Here is a 25219-nt window from a genome sequence, read left to right on the forward strand (position 1 = left end):
TCATCACTCACAATTGCAAATTATCCACACTGTCAGGAAGTGTGCTGCGCTAAACTGACAGATCCATAAGTCAGCAGCAACAGGCCAGGAGGCTCGACGCAAGAACTCTTTAGCTTCAGATGTCTGACTGCAATGCGTTAAAAGAGACTAATACACACTCATTTGGGAAGGAGGCTGTCAGAGGGGGATTTATCAGTGCTACTAAAATAGCTGCAATTCATCTGATTACGTTCATGTTAACTCTGCTCTGTAAGGACAAAAATACAAAAAAGGATGCAGGTTATTACCACTATTTTCAGTGTTCTTCTGTGACACAAGTTGTAGGATTTTGCTGTGAAAAGTTCCCATGAATAAAGTCAATAAAAACGGAGAACTAGTGGCGTTTTTTCGCAATATTCCAACCATTATGAGCGACAAATAGGGTTGATTCAAAACTTTGCGAGGCTGTACGTGTTCACACATACTCGCGGAAAGACATTGTTCAAAAGCAATGCTCGGGATATGGATAGAATGTGACAAATTCTGTCAGAGTAAATATGGTTTAATAAATGAATTAGCTTCATAAATAATGGCTGTAATGACATTTTAGGGGACAATAAGCCTAAGCGTTGTCAGGAAATAGTTGATGTATGAGTTTCATGCCTCAGCGGTTCCTCAAAATGAATAGGCTTGGGAAGATAGCAGGGGCCTGCAACCAGCCTATTTCCTCGAATTATCTACTTGTTGTCAATTTGCACAGTGGAATTACACATGCAAATTGAACTGCCTGCACAAACACCACTTGGAGATGATAAAAACAAATTAACAAAGGCTATAGAAGGAGGATTTATTTCACTGGCTAACCCAGGTCAAGCAATACATGTATTTTACAATTGTGTGTACCCAATTTTGGTGTAATTATATCAGCAAATTATTCTTTGTAATCGTATTATTTTTTCCCCAACCTTCTCCTTACACACATAATTAACTTCTTTCGGATCCTCATGTAAAAAAAAAAAAAAAAATCAGCTTGCCTCTGCATCACAGTAACACAGTTTAATCTGATTTGGGGGTTCACTCCCGTCACCTTTCTGCATCTGAAATCCAGAGGAAGGTGAGAGGTCAACAGTTAAGTGACACTGTTTAGTGTAAGCGCTTGGTAGCGGAGCAGACAAATCTACATAGAAGAAGTCACAATGTTAAAATATATATAATCACCTCTTAACATCATCCCTCATATTGGGGAGGAAATTAAGAGTCCCCGGACCTCCACGTTTGCTATTAGATATCTCATTTACTTTGTACACACAGTGCTAATCTGCACTAATGAATTCTGCCACACCAAGCCAGATCGAGATGACTTAAAATTATTACCACTTCCACAGATATGCCTTTCCTCATTTGAGGCTCAATTTGGCTGGCTCGCAAAAACAGTCTGTCACAGTAAGATACTAATAATTAGGGTTTTAAGATGATTAGTTTATCTCTGTGCTCTTACAGTCCTGCCTCTTATCCACCATGGCCAAAACTTAATAAGAGGCTCTAAGTTTTAAACAGCCAACTCCAAATTACCAAGAAATGACGGAAATAATGAACTGGAGCACATGCCAGGGAGAGAGACAGAGAGAGAGAGAGAGAGGGAAAGAGAGAGAGAGACAGAGATGGATGGTGGGAAAGCTGAGAGACATTAATTCAAGTGTGAAATAGAACACAAAGTCTGGTAATCAATAAGGAAATGATTTAGACCTGTAATGCCAAAATTGTTTAGTATTAACAGGACTTTGTGACTCTCATTTACCTACAGACGCTGCCGTGCTCATCAACTTGTCACACAAGTAATTAAAGTCACGATAATGCTGAGTGAGTGATACCAGTTAATGGTTGCATATTTTAGAGGATGAGATAGAGATTTTACATGTTCGAGATGACATTCAATATAGCATAAGGCTTATCAGCGCAGTTTAATATGCACGGCATTTTGCAAAGCTGAACTGTGCAAATCTTGGTCATCTTAGGGTACAGGAAGGTCAAGGAGAGTGCAAGGTCTGCAGGTTTATTTACGGGCCACAAGACAGGGCTGGGTATCAAACCTCAGTACTTTTTAGTTAGCGACCAAATTGTGTCTGTAGCGCTGAGTGTCAAAAGATGGAAGTCTTGTCCAATTCGTGCTCTTGTTTTCTTGTTCTTTCATAAGACAGTTTTGGATTTTAGGGCTGTAACGTAATATTATTCTCAGTATGGATTACCCTGTCAACTATCTTTTCAATTAATCGATGAATCGTCTAATAGTCTACAAAATGCCAAAAAAATAGTGAAATATGCCAATCGCAAGTTCTCAGAGCCCAAAATGACATGTTCAAAGATATTGTTCAACCAACAGTCCAAAAACCGGAGATTCAGTTTTGAATTAATAATGTTTATTTTGCAATGTTAAATCTACCAATTTATATACACGTATGTATATGTTTTGTTTTGTCCCCCCAGAAACTTCTTTTCATACACAGTGTCCAGCATACCTGAGCCTGGCCTGGCTATTGACCTTTTCATATATAGCAACACTGGTCTTATAGGTCTCTTCCATTATTCTACATTTATACTGCACAAAAAATGCAGGCTATAATTTATGTAGATTATTGGCTTTGCAATAAGATGCAACCAAAAGAAAGCCTAATGTGAATGAGTGTGAAAGAGCAATTTAAGGGTAGATGTGCCTGTGCCAGTGCCAGGGGCTATACAAGATTTGCATGCTAATCATTCTAATAATAATGTAATGCCCAAAGCACTTTGAGCAAATTGCGAACCATTGGTCATAGAGGGAAGCTTATCTCGCCGAGAACATGACACAAATATAGGTTAACATTTGAATGATTCCTGGTAATTCACGGACCTGTCAGTAGCCTGGCTCACCTCAATTAGAAATGCTCCACAACAGCCTGCTCTTGACTTTAGTTCACCGTTAAAACTAACTTAGACTGCTATAACTCCTTAAATTTGGTTCACACGTCTATTCTGAGCTGAAGGTGTCATTATAACAAGTAAATTCACACCATAAAACCGCTCTGCAGGACAACAAGCTCAAACGGAACCGTAAACCGTTAAATGTTGTTGCTACTAAAACAGCCAATAAGAGCTTTTGTCTAGTCCTCGTGCTCCGCTGCACAGCCTTTGTGAGCACAGTTCTGATTGGATCATGTGCTCAACGGGTCCTTGCTATCAGCCAATTGGCAGTTTCTTACAAGAAACGTCACAGTGTTTACCCGGAAATGAGAGCCTGCCCCAACAACTGCTGTCAAAATCTCTAATTTACCGATTTTTGACGGTTTTTACTGTAGGGGAATGATACATTACCTAATTACGTGACCGTACACTACTGACTGGGAATGTACAGCGGACTCCTGCCCAAAGGTTTAACCGAAGACGACCTCAGTCCAGATGGCGAGGAGGATGAGCAGGAGGGTGATGTTGAGAAGAGAAGGGAGGCTGAGAAGTGTGTGAGCTCCGGTGAAAAGTTTAGCTCTGCCGGGGAAAACAGTGGTTCAGTGGTTGAAGCACAGTCGACACACGCTGCCAGCGATGCAGACAGTGATTTACCGACATGTAGTATGCCTGGTATATCCCAAGAAATGTGGCAAGTATGTCGATTTGGTATGCAGTGTGAGCTAAACTTAGCATTTGCTCTGTAAGATACAAGCTACCTGTATACCATCTGTGGTGTCTGATGGCTAATTCTTAAACAACACATATCGACATTTACAATTTTAGTTGCATCAGAATGTGTTGATGACATGTTTTTGAAGCCCTGTTGCGCTATGTAAGAGTCATATCATGATCTGTGTACAGCAGAGACACATCAAGGTTTGTGGTGCCCTTATGAATTCAGTTTCTGTGTGTGTTTAAGAAATTCCAGGATCTACGCAAGAAAAATGATGAAATGAAAGTCCCCAGGAAAAGAAAAAGAAGACGACACAGAAAAGGTGTTAGTGATAATCCAATGAAAATGTAATGCTTGATAGTGTATGTTGATGTTATGCCACAATGGCTGCTTCTGTTAGTATGTATTTTACCTTGTCCAGTGGGCAAAGTGCTCAGATCAGCCTTTACACTCATACCCATATTAGACCTTTAGGCCACCCTCTTAATGCTGTAAGTAATAGAGCACCTTATGGGCACTTGAAGACTTTTTAGCTGCTAACCTTTAACTGCATCTCTTTTGTCATTCAACAGGAGTGGAACGTGAGGAACCTACAGACACAAGGTATCTATTTTTTTAAGACTAACCAGGGAAAGTAGTTTAAACAACAAAATACTCATGTAATTCTTGCCATGCACCTGTGGCAAATGTGTAGCTGAAAGCGTGCACTCCCCAAACGAAAACCTGTCAGTGCAGTCAAGTCTAAAATTTCACATGCCGAACCTTGAAATCAACTGGATTTCCAGTGACACTATCACGCAATTGTAACACTCTTTAATGAACATAAATGCAGACATGATGTTAGCAGCAATGGACTATCTAACACAAACAAGTTACAAATCTGAGAGCTGATCCTCGTGCTTTATTGACAGAACTAGAATCCAGTGGCTGTCTGTAAGGTAAAATAAAACAAAAACAACAACCTATAGTATGCTTTAGAAAATGGAAGCATGTGTGATTTGTTGTAAACTAATAAGAAACAGAGATCCTTTATAGTTAAGCAATATTTATTGAATTGTCTATATGTCAGCAAATTCAAATTAGCAACCAGTGTAGCATCATAGCAGCATTGTGTTGAGGGAAGTGTGATGAGGCAGAATGTGCCAACATTGTGCCTTTTTACCTACACTAATACTATTACTACTAGTACTACTGTGCTGTGCGACACACCCTCAATAAGACATATTAGTCTGATTTCAGCAGAGAGATTGAAAGAGAGTCCAGTTGGATGGACAGTGATAGTTTGCCTTATTACAGTGCTGCTCTACATGTAATGAACATTAACACACATTTTCTCTGTCAGCAGAGAGCGTCAGGAGGAGCGGGAGAAGCACTGGGATGAGCTTAAGCAGTATTTCGGTGTAAATGATCGATTTCATCCCCCTGCATGTTCCAAACCCCCTCCGAAGGTAACAAAGACTCCTGCCTTCCAATTTATCTGCTGTGGATTAATACTATGTCAGTCGTAGCTGTTAGTAACACCTTCTCATCCTTTGTGTTTCCGTGCCACTGTATGCTCTCATTGTTTTTTGTGATATGACGTGGATTAGAAGAATCCTTGTGTTAACTCAACCTGACACTGCGATGAATATTAAAGATTATGTTTGGCTACATTTAGTGATAAGATTAGGATGAATCTCCTTTCTTGTGCGGTTGGGATTAAAGTCATATGTAGGTTTTTCCTCTGTAAGAAACCTAATGAAAATCCAAATTTTGCTTGACAAATGCAAGTTGGAGTACTTTATACAGCCTCTGTGATTGCAGCTAGAACATTTAAATTAATGGTTAGATAATAAAAGGACATGTACCACTGCTCAGGAATTCATCATTGAAGAAACTAACTTAACTTTCTTTCATTCGGATACGTTTCTACACTTAAAGATGAATGAACATTTTATGCAAAGCCTTGCAAATTGCCAATGAAGCAAAATATTTGCAAGCTTGATGAACATTATAGCTGACCCAGTGAATGGGAGCTGTTCTCATTTCAATTTGAAATCCGTTTAATGATTATTTTGGAGTATTTTGTGCTTAATTTATCTCAGAGCAGCATAAAATTGAGTTTTTGCTGATTTTAGCCTCATTTTGAATAGGGCAACTATGAAAGGATAAAGGAAATGATTAACAAGCTGAATGAAACAGAACTTGTCACATCAACATAATGAGGGGCTCCTTCATCCCTCAAATGCAGTTCCTTGTAATTAATATATCTTTTTTTTTTACTTCTGCCAAGTCCTTCACACAGTCATTTGAGGAAAAAGCTGTCATAGCAGCCAGATGTGATTAATTCATCTGCTAACAGCATTTCTTCAGTGACCTTAAAAACACATTTCATAGCACAAAGGATAATGGATTGTCAGTTTGAGTTTTGTTTGTGAGATACAATAGATGATAATTGAGATCGCAAGTCTGGTTGTCAGCTCCAGCTTATATGCAGAGTAATAAACTTTATAAAGCAATATTAAGACTAAGCAACTAGAGAAAATTGTTTTACTAATTCTGTGTTTTTAAGCTTGATAGTATTGTCACTGGACTTTTACCACTGAGTCAAGGCCCTCAAACAATACATCAGAAGAGACACATTAATAATTACAGCCTCTTTCCAGTGTATTTTTTTTAGCATGATGAAATTTTTAGGGCTGAAGAAATCTGGTGCTCCGCTTCCTCAGATAGGCTCATCACAGCAGAACTGCCTTGCCATCAGTAACCGGGGGCTTCTCTGCACCCCCTCTGCTTAGGCCTGTAATGGAAATGTGTAATTAAAGAGTCACATTTATGTTTGGTAATCTCCTGTAGCATTTCTAAGATTTCCCCACTAATATCCAATCAAAAAGGTTTTCATTTGTGAAGGGAAATCTACATATTTGTAGTAATGGCAATCATATTAAAAATAAGGCCCTGGGGACTTTTGAAGTTACTCTTTGATTTTTTTTTTTCTCTCTACCCCTATTTCCAAAAAAAAAAAAAAAAAAAACCCCTGAATTTTTTTTCCCCTCTTCTGCAGTCCGGCCTAGAAAAGAGCATAGAGAGGGCCATAGCTGAAGGGGACATTGCAAAGGCGGAGGAGATGAGCGACAGACTCGCCACTCGAGAGGTACGTTGTGCTGATAAGAGATCTTTGGGGTGCTCCTGCTGTGACAAATCAGGCTAATGGATCCGTGGCCATTTCTGCTGCAAAGACATAGAGGAACAAAAACACACGCAGACACCCGCCATTCAGTCCTGCAGCCCTTTTCCATTGAGTTAATGGAAAGCCCTCCCCTTAGTTTTGAAGTGCTGCAGTGTCTAAAGGACTTTTGGCTCTGCTTTTTAATGAAGGGTACATTGCTTTCAAGCCAACTGTTAAATCATTCTCCAGGTAAGAGTTTCATACCTTTGAAGTGTACATGTCCCTAAATGCAGTGCCTGAAGTTTTGTAACTAACCGCCTTGGCAGGCATCAAGGATCAAGTGGTTTGAAACTAATTTAGCATAAAATGTAGCCCACACACACACATAATTGTGGTTAAAAAGACATACAGCTGCGGTGTTACTTCTCCACTGGGGCAATTGCTGTACTTTGAGCATCAAAGTTAAACTTCTTTGTTTCATGATGCATGCTGCTTACAGCGTCCCATAAGCTTTTTCATCTTGTACAGTAATTGTAGCAACACAAACATGTATAGCACTGTGGGCTCAGATTCCATTGTCAGTCTTAGATTGCAATAGAGTTGCAAAGTAGGCGGGGCTGCTGGTTCAGGAAATATTTTTCCATTTCCATTTTCTCTTTTAATCATGAGTGTTGCTCAACGTAGAAAACACAAGAATGCCATGTTTGATGAACTGATCCTGTACTATAGGTTTTGTTGTTGTTCTAAATTTTTTTTCCAAGAAATGCTATTTTGTCTCTTGGTTTAGCGTGGCAGACAGCCCTAAATAATACTGTACCTTAAGCCGCTGTTACCGATGCTATAGAGAAGAAGCCAGTCAGAGAGTTGTAGCAAGTTCAGAACACTTTGTTGTTGCAGTTGTGAACAAACCTCTGCTAGAGTTGCTGAATTTTTCCAAAACTGACCCAGAATCTAAAACTGAATTGATTTAAAGGACCAGTTCAGCATTTTGGGAAATGCACTTATTTTCTTTCTGGCAGAGGTGAGAACATCAATACCACTCTCGTGTCTGTATGAAAAATGTGAAGCTAGAACCAGCAGCCAGTTAGCTTAGCTCAGCTTAGCACAAAGACAAGAAACAGGAGGAGATAGCCTTGGCTAGCCTGACTGTTGTATCTTGTTTGTTTAATTATGGGCTAGACTTTTTATTGGTGAACTAGTAACATCTTGGAGAATTTAAAGTGAGGTGATTAGATGTTTCTCACTGAAATAACCTTAGAAGTCAGAGTCAACTTCTCCTCATGTTTTCTATGTCCACAGGCTTTTTATCAAAATGAATTTTATCCCCATCTAAGTCGTTCCAACTATCAGTCATGTAATATTGTCAGTGGGAAAAATCAATGAGACACTTACCTCTGTAGCCAGGCTCCTTCCACTTCACAACCCCATAACACAGCAACAGTGAATCAGAAAGACACAGTACAAGATCTGACGTTATGGCTAGATGTGTCACCCAAAAAGATAATATTCAGCAAGAAATGACACCACAAACTGTAAACAAGGGTAAAGAATGTGTTTTTGCATGAAATTGCATTTTGCTGCTATTTAAAAAAATAACACGTTTTGTGCTCTCAGTAAGTCTTTTCCTGGAAAACCTCACCCCCTTGAATGAATAAGTAGGCTCCAAAAACAAGGATCTGTGTTTAGGAATGAAAAAAAACAGTTGTACTATTCATTGAATTGGCATTACATGCGTAGCCCCGTTATCTCCACTGTGTAATAGACATTAGTGTGTGGCATCAGAGCCCTTTCATATTCCCATCTTAGCTGCTTGCAGAGTGGTCAAATATGGGGGAGTTAAATGAAAGCTCTTGTGAGTGGCACCTGCACTGTACTTTCAGAAAGCCTCTTAGAGCGCTGGTGGATTGGTTTTAGCCTGAGCCGAGGTGCTCGCCTCCCTGGCACCTGCCTCATGTCTTGCCAGAACCGTGATGGGATGTGACAGCAGCCTGGCAGCCACAACTCATTGTTTAGCAGTGATAACTTCATTTCACAAGAGTATAGTAAATTGACCGTTTTGAAATCCCTAAAACCCTGGTGACGTAAAGTTCTTTATCGTTCACTTTTGAATACAAAGAAAGGCAGTGCTGAGTGTGTGGAAAATGTGAAGAGAAGTGGCAGCTGAAAGCCAAAAAGTTTGAAGGATTCTGAATCAGTTAGAAAGGATTATATTATACCTTAACCGATGCAGCCTGTAATGCAGATAGCATTAAGACCAACATGTTTGTTTACAGCACTCCTGTTCACTTTTGACAGGAGCACTGTGACAGACATTTAGAGGATCAATAATCCCCGCTGTGGCCAGAATCAATTTCAAGGTTATAATTGAGTGGCTCATTTGGTACGGAATGGCTTAGATGTTTAATTTGTTTACGGTCATAACACCAAGACATGATTGTGGCAGGCTTTTCACAAGAAGAATGGGAACAGGTTTCCTTCGCAAAAAATGCAAAAGCGTTCCGACAGCTGTGAGGAACTAAAGAGGCCTGTTTGTCCCTCTAGGCATTGTTTTGTAAAGAAAACGCTGGTACATGTTGGATGACAATGTTTCAGTATATTTTCATCCTCAATCTAACGGTTTCCCACTTATCTCCTCAAAGCAAAGAGAAATGGAAGGAAGATAGAGGGCTTGCTGTCAGAATCCCCCCTTTTATAAGACGGAAATGTTTGTTTCTGCTGTTTTGAGCTCCCTCAAATCAATTAATGATTTCCATTTGCTCTACTTTCTTCTTTTAATCTGAACATTAAAACAATTTGGTAAAAACCTGTTTTGAAGGCTCTTTACAAATTCTGAGATTGGTGTTCTTTCATCTGTCAAACTTCTGAGACGCGCTGCTTGGATATTGCAGGTTGAGGTTTTTTATTCTCATTACGGTTTTTAAATATTTCCCAAGGCTGGAAGTCTTTGTTTTAGATGAATTCATGAAGACATGCTCGGTTTTTAAGTGAAAGAATTAACGCCCACGAAGATGGTGCAAAGAAATCACATCCCCTTTTAGGTAACAAAATATTATTTATGTCTCCATTGCTTAGACAAAGCTCCCTAATGTATTCCCTTAAAGTGTGTAGATAGGGTTTCTTTTCTCATAAAGATGTCTGTTGATCCTTCGCCGCATGTTTAGATTGCTTTTCACAAGCCTTAGAGGACATAAAATAATGTAAAAAGCTTCTCTCCTCTAAAGTAGTCCTAGTAGTTCAGTAGATTAAAAGTCCTCTGCTCGGGCTCATGTCTTCGATTACTGTACATTATTTCACACTGCTGTAAGTTGCATTTGGGATAATTAATTCAGTAATTATGGAATGACTGACACATACATTAAAAAATTACTCACAGCCTGTCAAGAGCCTTGATAGCATCCAGTAGCTCACATTTGACAGACTGATTTTGCAGCTATTCCTGGTAAATGAGCTAGTGCTAAAAGCTGATTACTCATTAGTACTACAAAGCATGGCGGGGCTTCCTATGTTATCTAAAGTGTAGTGTGATCTACAGGAAAATTTGTAATGTACTGGCTCTAGTCAGTTTGGTTTTATTGTGTTATATATAATGCACAAGACAAAGTACGTCTCATTTTTCCATTTCCTTAAAAAGTGTTCTCACATTCTCACAGCTATTTTTAAAAACTGTAATCGATTCCATGTATATCACGTTATCAGCTATATAGTTCCACACTTTAGGATTTAGACCCAAAAGAACTATATCTACACTGTATATTTTGGCTGAATTTTGACTATGCCAAGTATCATATATATGCTGCTCTCTAGTATGCTCAAACACCTTGCTGTTAAATACTGAACTGTATTGGCAATCTTTACCAAATTCGACACATTTTAAACTAGCAAAGCCAAATCATCAGCAAACAAATTTTATGTCATTTACAAATATTAGGAAGAGTAGGGGTCCTAAGATTAATCCTTGTGGAACACCACACATGACCAGTCCTAGTTCTGATAAGGTGCCGTTCATATCTACTTACGGAATAAGATTACTTAGGTATGATTTAAACCAACATTTTACTAGGTTATCACACCCAATTGCATCAAAGAAATGATTTTCTGTATCACGTCATTTGGAGGGTCAACTTGAATTAGACTTTCTGAAACCGGATTGGTATTGCCAATTAAATTTAGTACTAAGCATATAATTTGAGAGAGAACTTTTATTGGTGTCTTCATTCAGCACTGTGCCCTAAAGATGACTGCTACTCTATAGTACTTTCTTTGTCACACTAATGCACCTTCTCATTGTAGTATTTCATACAACATCATCCTTACAACAAATAATTACTCCCTGGTTCTTTTTTCTCTTTGTAAGACAGAGCCACTGAGGCCTTTTGAAATAGTCAGGAGCTGTACTTTATTTATAGTAAGTGGGTATATTTCACCACAAAAGACTGTCACGCCATGTTAGAGCTTACAGTTCCCCCATAGCACTCATCACAGCTATTAGAGTGGCATTACCACTTCAAAACAGAAACTCTCTTAGGTTGTCACAATAGGGGGTGTCAAGTCCATTTCATTACTTCAGGAGCTAAAGAATATGAAAATAAAAAGTAGTTGCATGGCTGCTGGCCTCTCCTGAACCAAAAGGAAAGTAGCAGGCCTGCAAACATTATCACACACAAAGAAGCATATATGTTCTTAAAGGCAGTTTTTCTTTGTAGTCTATACAGTGCAAAATAGCTAGGCACTATGGAGGAACAGTATATTTCAGACATACCTGGTGTTGAACTATTTGAACAGTTTAATAATAAAAGAATCACTGTCTTATCAAATCGGACCTGTAAATACTACAAAGTATTAATCATGTTAATGCAGTCCTTCCCACAGCAGACTCAAGTCAGTTGGAAATGGACCTTTATCCACATGATAAATTGAAGTGATGATCAAATGTATTAGAATCTAGTGGATGTTTACTGCAATAAGTTGACCTCATAGTTGTATTCATAGAACTATTCATTCAGTCCTGGATTCACTGGCTATCATCCAGTTAGGTCTCATTAGGTGCAAATGTTAACACTGACCTTTAATATTCAGCACAGTAGTTTTCATAGGTGTTATGACTGAAAGTGTTTGCCTCTTCTTCAACTGCACTTTTGGACCTTGTTATTTTGTGTAGGCATGAATTTGCAGACCTGGTGCAAACCAAAAGTGAACAGGAACAGATTTTGTGATGGCACAGCTACAGTACATTAAACAAAAGCAGACATATTGGTCAAATAAATAGTGGATGCAGCTTTCGGGTCTGACAAGTGAAACCAATGTGGAAGGGCCTTAAACTTGCTTTTTTTCTAATGGCCAGCAGGGGGCAACTCGACCGGCTGTAAAAAGAAGTTTGATTGTAAGTCTATGAGAAAATGACCCAACTTCTCACTCGATTATTTACCTCTGTAAACATTTTCCTAATGACTTTAAGGTCTCATTCGCTAGTTGCAAGTGCTCTTCAATACAGCATAATGTTCATTGTGTAAATTATGGGTCCAATGAGAGTAAAATGTACAGTAATGCTGGGTATGCTTCGCTTCGCTACCACTGCGTGTTGTTGGGTTCTCGGTCAGATCCAATCAGTATAGAGGTGTAGCGATGCATATCCTGCTCAGCTCCACCCTCTCGTCCAAATATGGTCACTTCTTGCTCCAAAAAAAAAAAACCAAGATGGCGACAGCCATAGTGCCAAACTCAAGGCTTCAGACCGGTAGTCCACAACCAATAAATGACGTCACGGTGGGAACTTGATTCTAGCCCAGTCTTTACATTTACATGCATCAAACAAAACCAGGTTATTTGAGACTTAAGAGCACTGCTCTCTTTATATGTAATTGTAGTGATGCTTTTCACACTGAAGGGCAATGAAGTTAACACACACTGTGGACACGCTCCACTTCTGTTCAAAGTGCTGTGAAAATGCCACTTCGAAGGCTTTTGCTCTGGATATGTTTACATGCGCTGTGAATGTGTCATTATAACACGTTCTGAATTGACACATGCTGTTAAAGTGTCACAAGCACTCAGAAAAACCTGCCTAGCATTTCTGGCTTGCTGTTACATTGCTTTAGCACAGTAACACCTTGCCTTTGGCTAGACAAAATTTGTGTCACCCTAATGTAGCCTAATTTTTGACCAGTGGCTTCCTGAAGTCTGGACGGCCTTCCGCTGGTGGACCTCTCTTTAGACCCGGTTTTGAGCAAGATTAACCCAATCAATCGAAATAGTTTAAGAAGTTCTCCCTCCTAATAGCTGGATCACTTAATACAGAATAATTATCCATATGAATATGTATTAACTGGAGCCATTTATGGTTTCTGTCTCGTTTGAACCTGCGGATGGTTATAATATCCCTCATTATGTTCCAGCTCGTATTTCAATGGAAGCAGCTGCTGAAAGGAAAAGCCCCACTGTCCTTGAAATCTACCCTTTAGAAAGCCTCGCTTAAAGGCTGTGAAACAAAGGTGGCGAAGCATTTTGTCAGAGGAGACATGGTGGCTTAGTTGAAACAAAGAGCTGAACTAAGAGTGTTTCATGATATTCATGTTATTTAACACCTTTTTTCTTCTCACCACCTTCTCGCTGCCATGCCCCGTGTTTGTAATCAAAAAATTAATGAGCAGCGCTTTTGTGGAAAGTGGGCTTTATCAGATTCTGACTTTCCCCGCCCCACATCAGAGTAGGAGGCTGACTCTGTCTCCCCTGCTAGCCCCCCCCAGGCCACCTCGCAGAGAGTTCAGGGAAACTCTCCTCTTTGTTCATTTTTCCTTCAGCATAAGCAATTTATCACAGAATGAACTTTTATTGTATCTCTGGATGACTCACATTAAATTTTCGCCCATTAATTTTGAAATGGATTTTGAAATGGGTACTAAGCTTTTATCAAATGCCTGGGAATCTCATTTGGATTATTGTATTTCATTAATTACTTGATAGACAAAGCATACTTTTCAATGTAGATTTGTGTGCTGTTTAATTAATTAGCATGTTTTCTCTTTTAATTAAAGCCATTTTTTTAAATTAAAGCCCACAGCAAAACACATATATAATTTGTTTGTAATTAGGCCTTAATTGGTGGTAGTGGAAGCTTAGCACCCTCTGTTTCTTTTTTCATGATTGCCATTTTATTGCCAGTCACTCATTAATTAAACTGTTTTTTCTAATTAGCTTATAAAACTGTTGATGGCATATTATTGTAAGTGTGAGTTCAAAGCTTGCTAATAAGCCTACCCTACTCAGAAGAGGCAAGATAATGGCATGTGCACAAAGCAGGCGAACTTTCAGAGATTTTTTTTTTCTTTTTCTTTTTTTTTTTTTGTCTACTCCCTAAAGATGACATGTCATGTGTATCTAGCATCAGATTACCAGACGAGAAAATGGAGGCATGGCTGTTCTACTGTGCCCTCCCTGGAGTGGCTTTCTTTTTGCTTGCCATGTAATTCTGTTTGTCAAAGTGGAGGCGAGATTACAAAACGCTCTTATGAGGCTGCCCCATGAAAGACGAGAAACAGTGGGAATAAAGCAACATGGAGATGCATTCAGTGATACTTTTTTTTACATTTTAATGTGAATAATCCTGTATTGTAATTGTTTATGCTTTCGCATTACACATTGTTTAACTGTGGTTTTGCTGTACCTGAATTTAGTATTGAAGCAGTCGTTGTTGAAGTAATTCAGAGAATCTAAGTTATCGGTGAACTTCTAAGCAGAGCCGGAACAATTATTTCAGTGATCAATAGATTGACGAGTGTTTGGCTGTAGCTACCTGAGTGCATTTCCTCAAGTACAGTGCTTTATTGTGGTGTGCCTGCTGTGCAAAGCACAAGAAGACACAATAGTTATTACTTGTCATCTTCTGTGCAAACTGGCCGTGCAGCACCACCAACACATATGCAAAAAGTGGTTGGAGTGGAATGGTGCGCTATGACTTTTCATGGGGATTCGACTAATTGTTGTCTTGAGCGTTATAAAAAACTGCTGTTTATTTCCACATACACGACGATGGGGAATCGTCAGACCCACCAACCCTCTCTGGAGCCATATGACATCATCATACTTTCACGTGAAAAAATGATATCGATTTCGGACTGCAGGACTTATACTTTCAGCTTTAAGATCGTCAGTGCAGGTGTTACAAATGACATTAACAATGCCTCGATACCTGTTGTGACAATGGCCTTTGCCCACCTATTCTGTTCCCTCTCATCTCTATGATACAACTCCAGCATTTAATTCCCCCTACTGGTCATATTAGCACTCATACCACTGCCGGAAGTACCAGCAGAACTATCACTGCCACAAATACTGTCACCATTAAAGTGCTTCAGGTACTCACGCATGAATGCTACTATCACATCCACCGTCTGACACCCATGCAGTGCTCCCTCACATCCACTTGGCAAACACCCAGAGTCAGAAAACTGATTACTGGGATACGCACCAGGCGTCAGGCACACTCAAAACGTCTCTGAAATTTTCTAGTTGATTATATCATTTCATGCCACTTAATATTTGGACTCAACCACAATACAGAGAGAAATATTGCACTTTTTACTCCACTACTTTATTAACAGTTCTAGTCACTAGTTACTTAGGAGATGAAGATTTTACATGCAAAACATGCAATGATTTTATAGAATATGATGCGTTGTTATATGTTAAACTATCCAGCAGCATGTGGAATTACAGCAGAAACAATTTGTCGATTAATCGATTAGTCGGTCGACAGGAAATTAATCCGCAACTATTTTGATAACTGATTAATCCTTTAATTAATTTTTTCATGCAAACATCATCAAACAGCTTCTTAAATGTGAGGATTTGCTCCTTTTTCTTGTCTTAAATTGCAGTAAACTGAATAGTGTTGGTGTTTGTACTATTGAACGATTGTTAACAAGCAATTTCAGTGTTAAAAATCTCTGTCTGAAACTGTTAAATAAATAGCTACCTCAGCCAACTACCACAATAAAATGTTCCAATCATGCAACAGGAAGAATAATCTAATGATACATCAATCGAGTAACATTTTTAATGCAGTGCTTTTACTTGAAATGTAATATTATTACAGTGTGTCTTTGCTACATTTACTTAAGTAAAGAATCTTAATATTCCCTCCACCACTGAAATCAGCTACATTTCTGATAATCGGTTAATAGATAAAGAGTTTTGTTCACACCACGTGATGTTCTGTCAGTTCTATTTCCTAATGCAAGACCTGATATTCTGGTTGATTGCCATTGTTTGCTCCAGTCATTCATTTTATCATTTCACTTTAGAGCTGTTAGAATGAAGCAACTGAATGAGACTTTGTATTCCTTCCTTTTTAACACGATATGGGTGGTATTGATTGACCTCTTGATCCTTTGACCTTCCCTCTGTTGCTGCAACACTGAGGTTTTGCAGCCAGAAACACATTTTCCTTCCCCCCTCTGCCTCAGTTCTAAGAAATTATTCCGAAATAACACACAAGCTGGCTAATCTGATATTCATTCCTTTCTTATATAGCCCTGCTTTCCAAAGTTGACTAAGGCCACATTATTTAGGCATTAAGGTAGTGTGATAAGGGAATTAGGCTGGTCATTAATCGTTTACACGTCAAATGCAGCAGAGCAGCTCGGGGAGGTGATTTAGCGAGGCAAAGCCATATAGCCCTTGTTAATCCACCTCTCACACGTTTTAATTGGAAGAGGCTTCCTGGATAGGAAATTTATGAATGGGTTTAAGGCCATTTCTTCCTTAAAGCCCTCATTTATTTCTTATTGTTAATAGGAGCTTTAACACTTTATCCACGTGGAGATGTATTTTTCTCATCTTTCATTCAGCTATTGTCTTTTTGCACTTGCTGTTTAATTGCCACAGTGTTTTTTGTAAACCCTGCCCTGCTCATAAAGACTTCCTAATGCTTTTTTCATTTATCACACACCTCAGAAATGATGCAATAGAGCAGGCACACAAATGAAAACAGTGTGAAACTGTCATTAAGATAGACTTGGTTTATCTAGTGTATGGCTTTGCAGATTTTCTTTTTTTTTTCTTCTTTTGGATTGAGGCCCCATGTTTGGGTCTCCTCTTGAATCTCCATGACGACCCAAACATGAATGAACAGAAAACGGTACTATTGACTTAACCCTCCTAGTGGCCTTAAGCTGCTGCTGCTGCAGTGCCAGCATTGTGCACAATGTTTTTTTTTTTTTTTTTTTTTTGCCCTCAAATCTTCCAAAGGTCAGATTATTAATCCTCTGAATAAACCTTGTTTTTAACACGCCTGTGCCCAGGCCACACCAGAGAGAGACACACAAGGCACAGAAACATGGCTGTGATGGACACTTAATTGTACATTAATATGTGATGGAGTGGGAAGAATTGGCTTTTAGGAGCCACATAAACAAAGAATGCAGGAGGTTTCCTGTCTTCTGCTTTTATTCCAGCTTTGTACTTTCATTCTTATTTTTCACCAGCCTCTGATGTGAAAGGATTTGGCACTAAGATGCACGCAAGGGGAGGGGGAAAAAATCCTGAAAAGTGGATCAAAAAAGTAAATGAAAAATAATGTCATATTACTGAAAATATGAGAGGCTAATTTGTGCCGACTTTTTGCTAATTTTGTTCTCGCCACAGAAAGAGGAGCCGTCACCTGCTCGGCGCCACAGCGCTGACAGTGCCAGTGATCCATGAAATAAGCTGCCGCTGGCTTTGTTCAGATAAGAATGAACAAATCTGCACAATGTACTGCTCTCGGAATCTCATTTTCATACTTGCATGCAGGCTAAAAGAAATAAGCTGTTTGCAGGCTTGATTAATCAGACATTTGAGGGGGTTTTTTTGTCTCTTTGATCTGCTCTGTCTCCTAGGTAACTTGGTTGACATTAATGTTGAGCCCCAGTAAAGACAATCAGGGATTGTAGACTAAACTGATAAAAAAAAAGGGGGAAAAAATTAAAGACCTTTAATGCTTTAAATGTAGTAAACGCTATGTTGTGAATTTAAAAGAGGGCGAAATGAGGGGTTTTAATTTTGCTTTTGGAATGTTTGGCATGGCATGGCAGGCGTGTTTTCAAGACCTTTTGCATTTCAAATGCAACCCCACAGGAGAGCAGGTTAATGTGGGTAATCCTGGTATAGAAAAAAAGAAAAAATGCCTGTCCGTAAATCTCCAAATGAAACCATTTAGCATCATGCAGTTTCATCTGATTTGCTCCTAGAATGAGCCAATGAGTCATTTTGTGCAAACACAGAGAGCAGGAGCTGTTCTCAGATTTGTCAACAATTTAATAAACGTCTTGTTTATAATCTCTGCGTGCAACGCAGATGCTCAGAAGCATTTAGCACCTACACCACTTCAACAAGGAGCAGGGAAAACCGCGGTGTGGTTTTATCTGCTCGCAAATCTACTGCAAATGTAAGAGCAATCACCCGTTGTAACTCTCTTAAGAGGAGAAAACATGATTTGAGCACTTTAAAACCTATAAAATGGCAAAGAACTGGAGAACTGTCATAGTATGTACGCTTCAGGCTGTGCAGACGCTTTCACAAATCTTCCAGTGACTGTATAGATGAATGCCTTGAGGGCCCAGCCGGAGCCCAGTACTTGCAGCCAGCCGAAGCCCTTATCTTAAATCCAAGCAAAGTACCATTAATCTTTTTGAAAGACCTTTATGGCTTTTAATGTATCCCAAATTAGAACATTTTACACCCTTGGTTCCTGAAATATGGTGATAAAAAGCCTTTAGAGTTTAATTTTTCCTGCCTGCTCGCTCTGACCTGCTTAATCCCAGCATGCATTAGGAGATATTTTAGTTTCAGTCTTTCTAATAAAGTTTATCCCACTTAATTATAATTGAAACATTTTTTTTCCAGCAGGTCTTTTTTTTTTCCAAGTGGCGCAGTGGTGGCACATTTCTTCATTACCTTAAGACTTTCTTTCCCCCCTGATTGTACTCTGAATATTACAGAGAATTACCCAAAGGTTTGGTGAAATTGTTCCAAGTTGTTTATCAAAGTTTGCCTTTGCTTGAATAATAAACCTATCTCAGGAGTGACAGAGGAGGCAGGATTTTTCTCTTTGTTTCCCGTGCTTCTGTGTGACTGGGGTTATTGGGATTATTCTGCTTCACAATACATACGTCTTCCCTGGGATTTGAATGTTTGCTTCTTGCAGTCACGGTCATTCTCTTCACTTCTGATTTGAGGCACTGCCTGCAGTACTCCAAACAGTAAAGTCTCTTTTACGCTGGTGATGAGTGAAAAATGCCATTGCAACATTTTTGAGACGGAGGAAAAATGGCAAAATGCTGAACATCGCTACTCATTGTTTATTTATTCAGTTGTTTCATTTGCACATTAAACAAGAAAAAAAGAAGTAATCAAAAAGAAACAATGTGTGGGAGAGCCAGGAGCTTAAAAATGTGACTTCCTCTTAAAACACCTCAAACAAAAAGCAAAATAGATAAGAATAATTTTAATAAAACAATGCTCCTGTAATTTATGGCGCTATGGGGCACTTCAGCCCCCACACAAAACACGCACACACAGATACACCCTCACACGCATATTTACCAGGAACATTTGTGAACGTTGTTACCTGCATTTGTTTGGTATCTCTTGACCTTAACTTTCATTGGCTATTGCCCTAGAGCGATTACCAATATGCTGGGTGTCACACATTAGAAAACAGCTCGTAGTCTCAAATTTTCAAAGAAAAACACTTCAGAAATCTGTCTCAGCTGCTGTTTTCTGTACTGATTTTGATTCTGTACGATTGTCATCATCTAGATCTTTTGGTCTCTAAAATGTTGGAAAATAGTGACAGTTTACCCTCAAAAAGACAAGCAAATATTCATATTTGAGAAGATGGAATCAGTGTATTTAAACAATTAATCGATTTTCAGCGTTTTCTGCCAATTGACAAAACAAGTAAATGTTTCCGTTTTAATGTCTGATTCAGAAACAGGAAACTTAGTTTTAACAAAGGAGGATTTCAAACCCATAGACAATCTATGCTGAACACAGTAAAACCAACAGAGGTCTTAAAGGTCCAGTGTGCAGGATTTAGGGGCATCTATTGGCAGAAATGGAATATAATAATAACAATTATATTTTGTGTATAATCACCTGAAAACTAGAATTGTTTTGTTGCCTCTGAACTTGATATCTACTGAGGGAGCAGGTCTGCCATGTCCACCCCAGAAACCAAACTTGGCGCTTGAGAAGGCCTTTCGCGATTCTAGCGGCCACTGTGGAGGAGGGTGAGGCGAGGGGTATTCTGTTGGTTGCAGTCTGCAACCTCACCACTAGGTGCCACTAAATCCTACACACTGAACCTTTAAAGAGGGAAAAACTGATCTATCATCAAATATTATTGCAGTTGGAGAGTAAAAAGAGGCAACAATGTTTCGAGCTACGATGAAAACAAAGCCAAATATTAATCTTAATACATCCTTATATTTTCATTACACTTGTAAAATTTCCTGATGTTACTCTTCAAACACCCGATCGGTGTTTATATTTTCACATTGTTGTGCTGCTGCTTCATCTTGTTGCATTATGTTTAATTTATGGTATGCATAATGTACGTGTTTCTATGCTGCAAGAAATGGTAGGGCATCAGTCGGAGTTACACCCCATCACTAGTCCTGATGTCTTGTAGAATTTGCTAAATTCTGGGATGGTAGGATGGCATGTACGCGTTGTTCAGCTCAGTAACGGTTTTGCTGTGGTGTGGAGGAGGAGGCTGCACTGGGAAGCCGAGATTCTGACAGCAAGCCACCCTGACATATCAGTCAGAAAGCTTTTTCCTGCCACAGACTGATTTCCATTCTCTAATGGGCCTCTCCTCTGTCTGCCTCTAAATAGCTGGCTGTGAATATCGCTGGAGCCGCTGATTGCCGTGACTTTGTGCAACGCAAACAGGAAGAGGAAGCTTTGAGGGCAGCGCAGAAAAGGAAGAAGGCAATAGCCTGGGGGTATGACGTCTCTCTCTGTCCTCATGTTTGCCATCATATCTGCCAAGTGTGACACTCTGGGTTCAAGTCCAGTTAAGATAGAGCGACTGAAACCTGCATTAGCTCCACTTTGAATTACCCATGCAGGGATTGAAGTTGACGGCTAAAACGTATTCAGAAAGGGCTCAGTGATTTCCTGTTTTTCTGTGTTGCAGGTTTGAGGCGAAAAAACGATGGGAAACCAAAAGCAACATGGGCTTCATGTGACACACACGGAGGAAGAGGAGAAAGACTGTGATATATTTTAAGTTAATTTGATAAAAAAATTTGTTTTTGTTTTTTTTGGCAGACTGATCCTGTTTCTTTTTATTCTTTTTGTATATTTTGAAGACTTCGCAACAGCAGAGGGCGAGGGGGGGGAGTCACATAGTTGGCTGAGAAAAAACCAATCCAGAGACTACAAGAGAGAAAAATTATGAAGCATTCAAATTAATTCCTAAGGCGCCCACTGGTGTCTGCATTGTGTTATTTTTCATTACATTTCAGTGATTTGAGCGTTCTGGCCTTTTTTTCCCCCTTCAAATTAAATCTGGTGTACATTACTGGATGATGCGTTTATTTATTGCTGTAAAGTGGGTTAATCATGAAGGCGCTCCTTTCTTCTTCCGAGGAAGAGAAAGGAAAGATTAGGGCCCTAATGCAATGTACAGGATAATGTGCTATAGGATTTGGGAGTAGAAAATGAAATTTGGCTGCTGTAAACAGTTGTGAGCAGTTGTAAACTGGAAGTTGAGTGAACGCTGTGAGGAGGGGGTGAGACATGAAACAGAGGCTTTGCTGTTGGCCCTCACCCATGCTGGGAGACATGCTATTGTATCTCAGCCCGAACAAGAGGCACGCGCTGTTTCTCGAAGCCTACACTCGCCGCTCATTGTGTGAAGAGCTCTCTTCAGCATCTGTAAACTCGTCTAAAACCGTCGATTCCTCCCGCTGTTGCTTTGATCTTTTTTTGATCTGCAGCGTTTGCCTCCGCAGCTACTCGCACTTCTGAAATGCTCATTCAGATTCCAGGAAGAGTTAATTGCAAACAGCATGCAAAAAAGCACAAGAATGATAATTACTTTTATTCATAATGCTTGCTTATATTTTTTTCAACCATAGAAAATGATTGCTTTGCTTCAAGGTAATGAGAATTAAAATTAATCCACCTAAGTTGTTTGCATTGCACATATTTGGGCACTTTGTCCCCTGGTGAGGAGCCGTATTCTCATAGCTTTGCTGTGTAGGCTGAATCTCTGTGAGGAAAAATTAACTTCACGTCAGAAACAAAAGTTTTTAGGCAGCGGCGATACAAAACACCTGAGCTGAAGAAACCTAGATACAGCATGAGTACAAAACCACACGCTGAAGAATCAAGCTTTTTGGATCACTTTACATTCAAGTGAATCACATGACTGTGTGTCTCAGAGGCTGTCAGTCGGTGAGAATTGATGCTAATTAAACTATTAATTATCTCTGTAATGAGACACGAGTTAAAACTGTGTTAAGCACATCAAAGTACGACATGGGATTTCTTCACTTTGATGAAAATATATCTTGAGTGAGGAAACATCAGCAGATGCTTTCTTAACAGGACGAAAAGTAGCCCAATTTTAGGGTCTTGGAAGGTTTTGGATAAGTCCCACATAGAGGACTGGATTAAAGGTCTGCAGTTTTATCAGAGAGAATTGATAGATGCTGGTGTTGTGCATGTTTTATAAACATTACACAACTTCTTCGAATTAGGAGCTTTTCAACAAGGTTGTATTCGATTTATCATCTCAATGGAAGAACCTGCAACAACATTAAAACCAAAAGGCAAAAAAGCAAAGTTTTCCACATGTAAAGGCCATGTAGCCATTTTTCAAAGCTAGCAGTTGTCAGTGAACATGACCAGCACTGATCCAGGAGCAGCGCAGCGCCGTATCAATAGCATCTCACTTTATTAATCTCTTGGAACACAGGGTAATGCCTTGAGCAGAGATGATTCTGCTTTTAAGCTGGAAAATCCACTTCCCCCTCTCGTCATGTTGAGGAGCTGTTTTCAATAGTCTGTTACTGGAGGCCAATCTTAGCCCCTGACCTAGGCTGATTTGTTGTGAAATTCCTTGGGCACATGTCGAAACACTTCTAGGAAAAGTGTTTGTTGTGTGGAGGGTGGGTAAAAAAAAAAAAAAAAAACACAACAACAACAATCCCATTAAATGGTTTGAAAGCTGCTGTTGTATGAAAGGGAACATGTGTTGCTGCTAACAAGACATCGGCGCTATCGCTTGCTGCTATCACCAGCTAGAAGAGGATTAACTCAGAGGAGAGATCTGTGAGATGCAGCTGATAAAGGCGAGCGATGTTGAAAACACCTCACACCTAACGCAAAGTGTAGATCGGACATGGTGGTGCTGCTGTTTGGCGTGTTGTTCCAGGTTTTTGAGAACATTTTTTGGAAAAATGAATGAAAAATAAAGGTTTACAGGTGGCCATGAGGGGCAAAATACTATCAGATGAATTCATTAACAAAACAGAAAACACAACACAAAAAAATAAAAAAAACACTGACACTGACAGGACAATAGAGATACATTAACAGGACACAACGTTTTAGAAAACAGTGTGTTAATGTGTTTTGTCCAGTGTTTTCTGTGTTTTGGACCCCAAAATGTTTTTTTGTTTCACATGTCATATCATGTCAATCATATTTCAGTGCAGGAGCAGCATGTTTGTTCCCTTCCTCTCAAAGAAACACGTTGTGGGAGCGACAGGCAGTGTGGATGTTGACATATTCCCTGGCTCGTTTAATGACCTGTTTAATTCTGGCACGTCTGTAGCCCTCTCAGATGTTTTGCAGTTTTAATTAGTGTAATCATCGCTTTTGAAAAAGGCCACAGGGTTGTTTAATGGGTCGTGTTTGTCAAGATGCACAGAATTCTAACACAAAAGACATGCTATTTATTCAGCGCTACAGTCTTCCAGTGATTATGGGTGTCACAATTGATAATTAGAGGAAGAACTGATTTATCTGAAAGCCAAAATGGACCTCTGTGGTGTGAGGAAATTAGTTTGACAGTGTTTGGATGAGCGGTGTTTACACTGCAGTGTGGCGGTGTGGGAACACTTTACCACTTCAGTGTTAACTGAAGCAACGTGCGCACACTCACTGCCGTTTGTGGACGGGAGAGCCAGGAGACTTTTGATGTTACATCTGGAGCGGCAACTGGATATTTTCAGTAATGACAAAACTTCATATGCAATTGTGAATATCCTGTTTCATTCTGCGGGCTTTTGTCACATGATAAGCATAGGTTATGGTTCCAATTTCCAGGCAGCAAAGTACAAAGTGCTTCACACACTTTCCCCAAACTGGGGGAATTAGGTCAAGCTAACATTTACAAATTGATAAAGACTGTTTAAATGCATTTTCTCTATAATTAAAACCCATACTGTAATATGTGGGTTACTTATACACCCGCTTAATTGTTTCTTACTTTGAAACTGCTTGGAAAGCATCTATTTTATCATTTAGCATAACTTATAGAACAAAAAAATGAAAATGAACTTTCAATTAATTTCTTCTTTTGCTATCGTGAAATAAAAACATTCCCAAGCACAAATATGCTGAGCATGCACTCATTATGCATTCATCTTCACTCTGCAAACCACATACTGCATTTTATCTGGATGAATTATTAACCAAGTTAATGAATATTTCATTTTTCTTTATGGAACCATTTAACAGTCCCAGCAGAGGTAATGACATCTTAAGCAGTGCCAAGTACCTGAAGAGAGAATATCATTTGTGTGGCCAGCCAGGTTAAGTTATGCAACATATATTAATATGTTAAAGCTTACATTGTAGTCTGTATTTAACAATGAATGTATTAATTTAAGACCTGCTCTCATGCTATAGTGAAACACGCCTTCACTGTATAACGCAGAGTGACCTGACTTTATTTCCTTACACACAGACCTGAAATCCCATTGTATCTTGAGAATGGACACAGCATGATCTAGAGCAGCCGGGGGGGATTTACACTGAGCAAATGAATTTAATGGTGTAATTAACATTACCTTGATTTGTCCCAGGAAAGACCTCAGTAAGTCTGGCCTGTGTGGTAATTTATTGCTGAGTTCCTATGAAGAACACTCACCTACTGTAGAGCAGGTAATTACAAACACTGGCTTGATTAGAAGCGGGAAAGAAACCGCTCCGGACTTGTTATTGATCAATTAATACTGGTAATACTGGAGCTATACTGCAACACGGCAGTGGCAGCTCAGAGTATGTTGTAACGCTTGATGCAAAGGTCATTTGAGCCCACACGCCATTCTCCACTGGTCAAGTTGGTACTTTTTCTTTGGTGGCCTAAATGTAAGCTTATGTAAAAACAATACAGAAAAGGCAATTTAACGCAGCTTAACACTGCCTTCCCTAACTCTGAC

General features: G+C 39.4%; 1 protein-coding gene across 2 annotated transcripts; it reads left to right on the plus strand.

The window, feature by feature from the left end:
- The first annotated feature begins 3242 nt into the window (after positions 1–3242).
- On the plus strand, positions 3243–23006 carry fam204a (family with sequence similarity 204 member A). Of its 2 annotated transcripts, none has more exons than XM_041947622.1 (7): positions 3243–3611; positions 3878–3953; positions 4204–4234; positions 4974–5079; positions 6675–6764; positions 20655–20764; positions 20959–23006. In XM_041947622.1, exons 1-7 carry the CDS (start codon positions 3360–3362, stop codon positions 21008–21010), a joined length of 717 nt encoding a protein of 238 aa, XP_041803556.1. In that variant the 5' UTR covers positions 3243–3359; the 3' UTR covers positions 21011–23006. The 2 variants fall into 2 exon arrangements, with proteins under 2 accessions (XP_041803556.1, XP_041803557.1); XM_041947623.1 differs by having other exon boundaries at positions 4977–5079.
- The last annotated feature ends 2213 nt before the right edge of the window (positions 23007–25219 follow it).

The sequence above is a fragment of the Chelmon rostratus genome, chromosome 11 (assembly GCF_017976325.1).
Source record: "Chelmon rostratus isolate fCheRos1 chromosome 11, fCheRos1.pri, whole genome shotgun sequence".
NCBI lineage: Eukaryota > Metazoa > Chordata > Actinopteri > Chaetodontiformes > Chaetodontidae > Chelmon > Chelmon rostratus.

What these genes read in the sequence shown, in the direction of transcription:
- fam204a (XM_041947622.1), top strand. Translation starts at nt 3,360, where the DNA reads ATGTACAGCGGACTCCTGCCCAAAGGTTTAACCGAAGACGACCTCAGT. An exon ending in TATCCCAAGAAATGTGGCAA is followed by an intron (nt 3,612 to 3,877) that starts GTATGTCGATTT and finishes TGTGTGTTTAAG; the next exon opens with AAATTCCAGGATCTACGCAA. An exon ending in GAGGAACCTACAGACACAAG is followed by an intron (nt 4,235 to 4,973) that starts GTATCTATTTTT and finishes TTTCTCTGTCAG; the next exon opens with CAGAGAGCGTCAGGAGGAGC.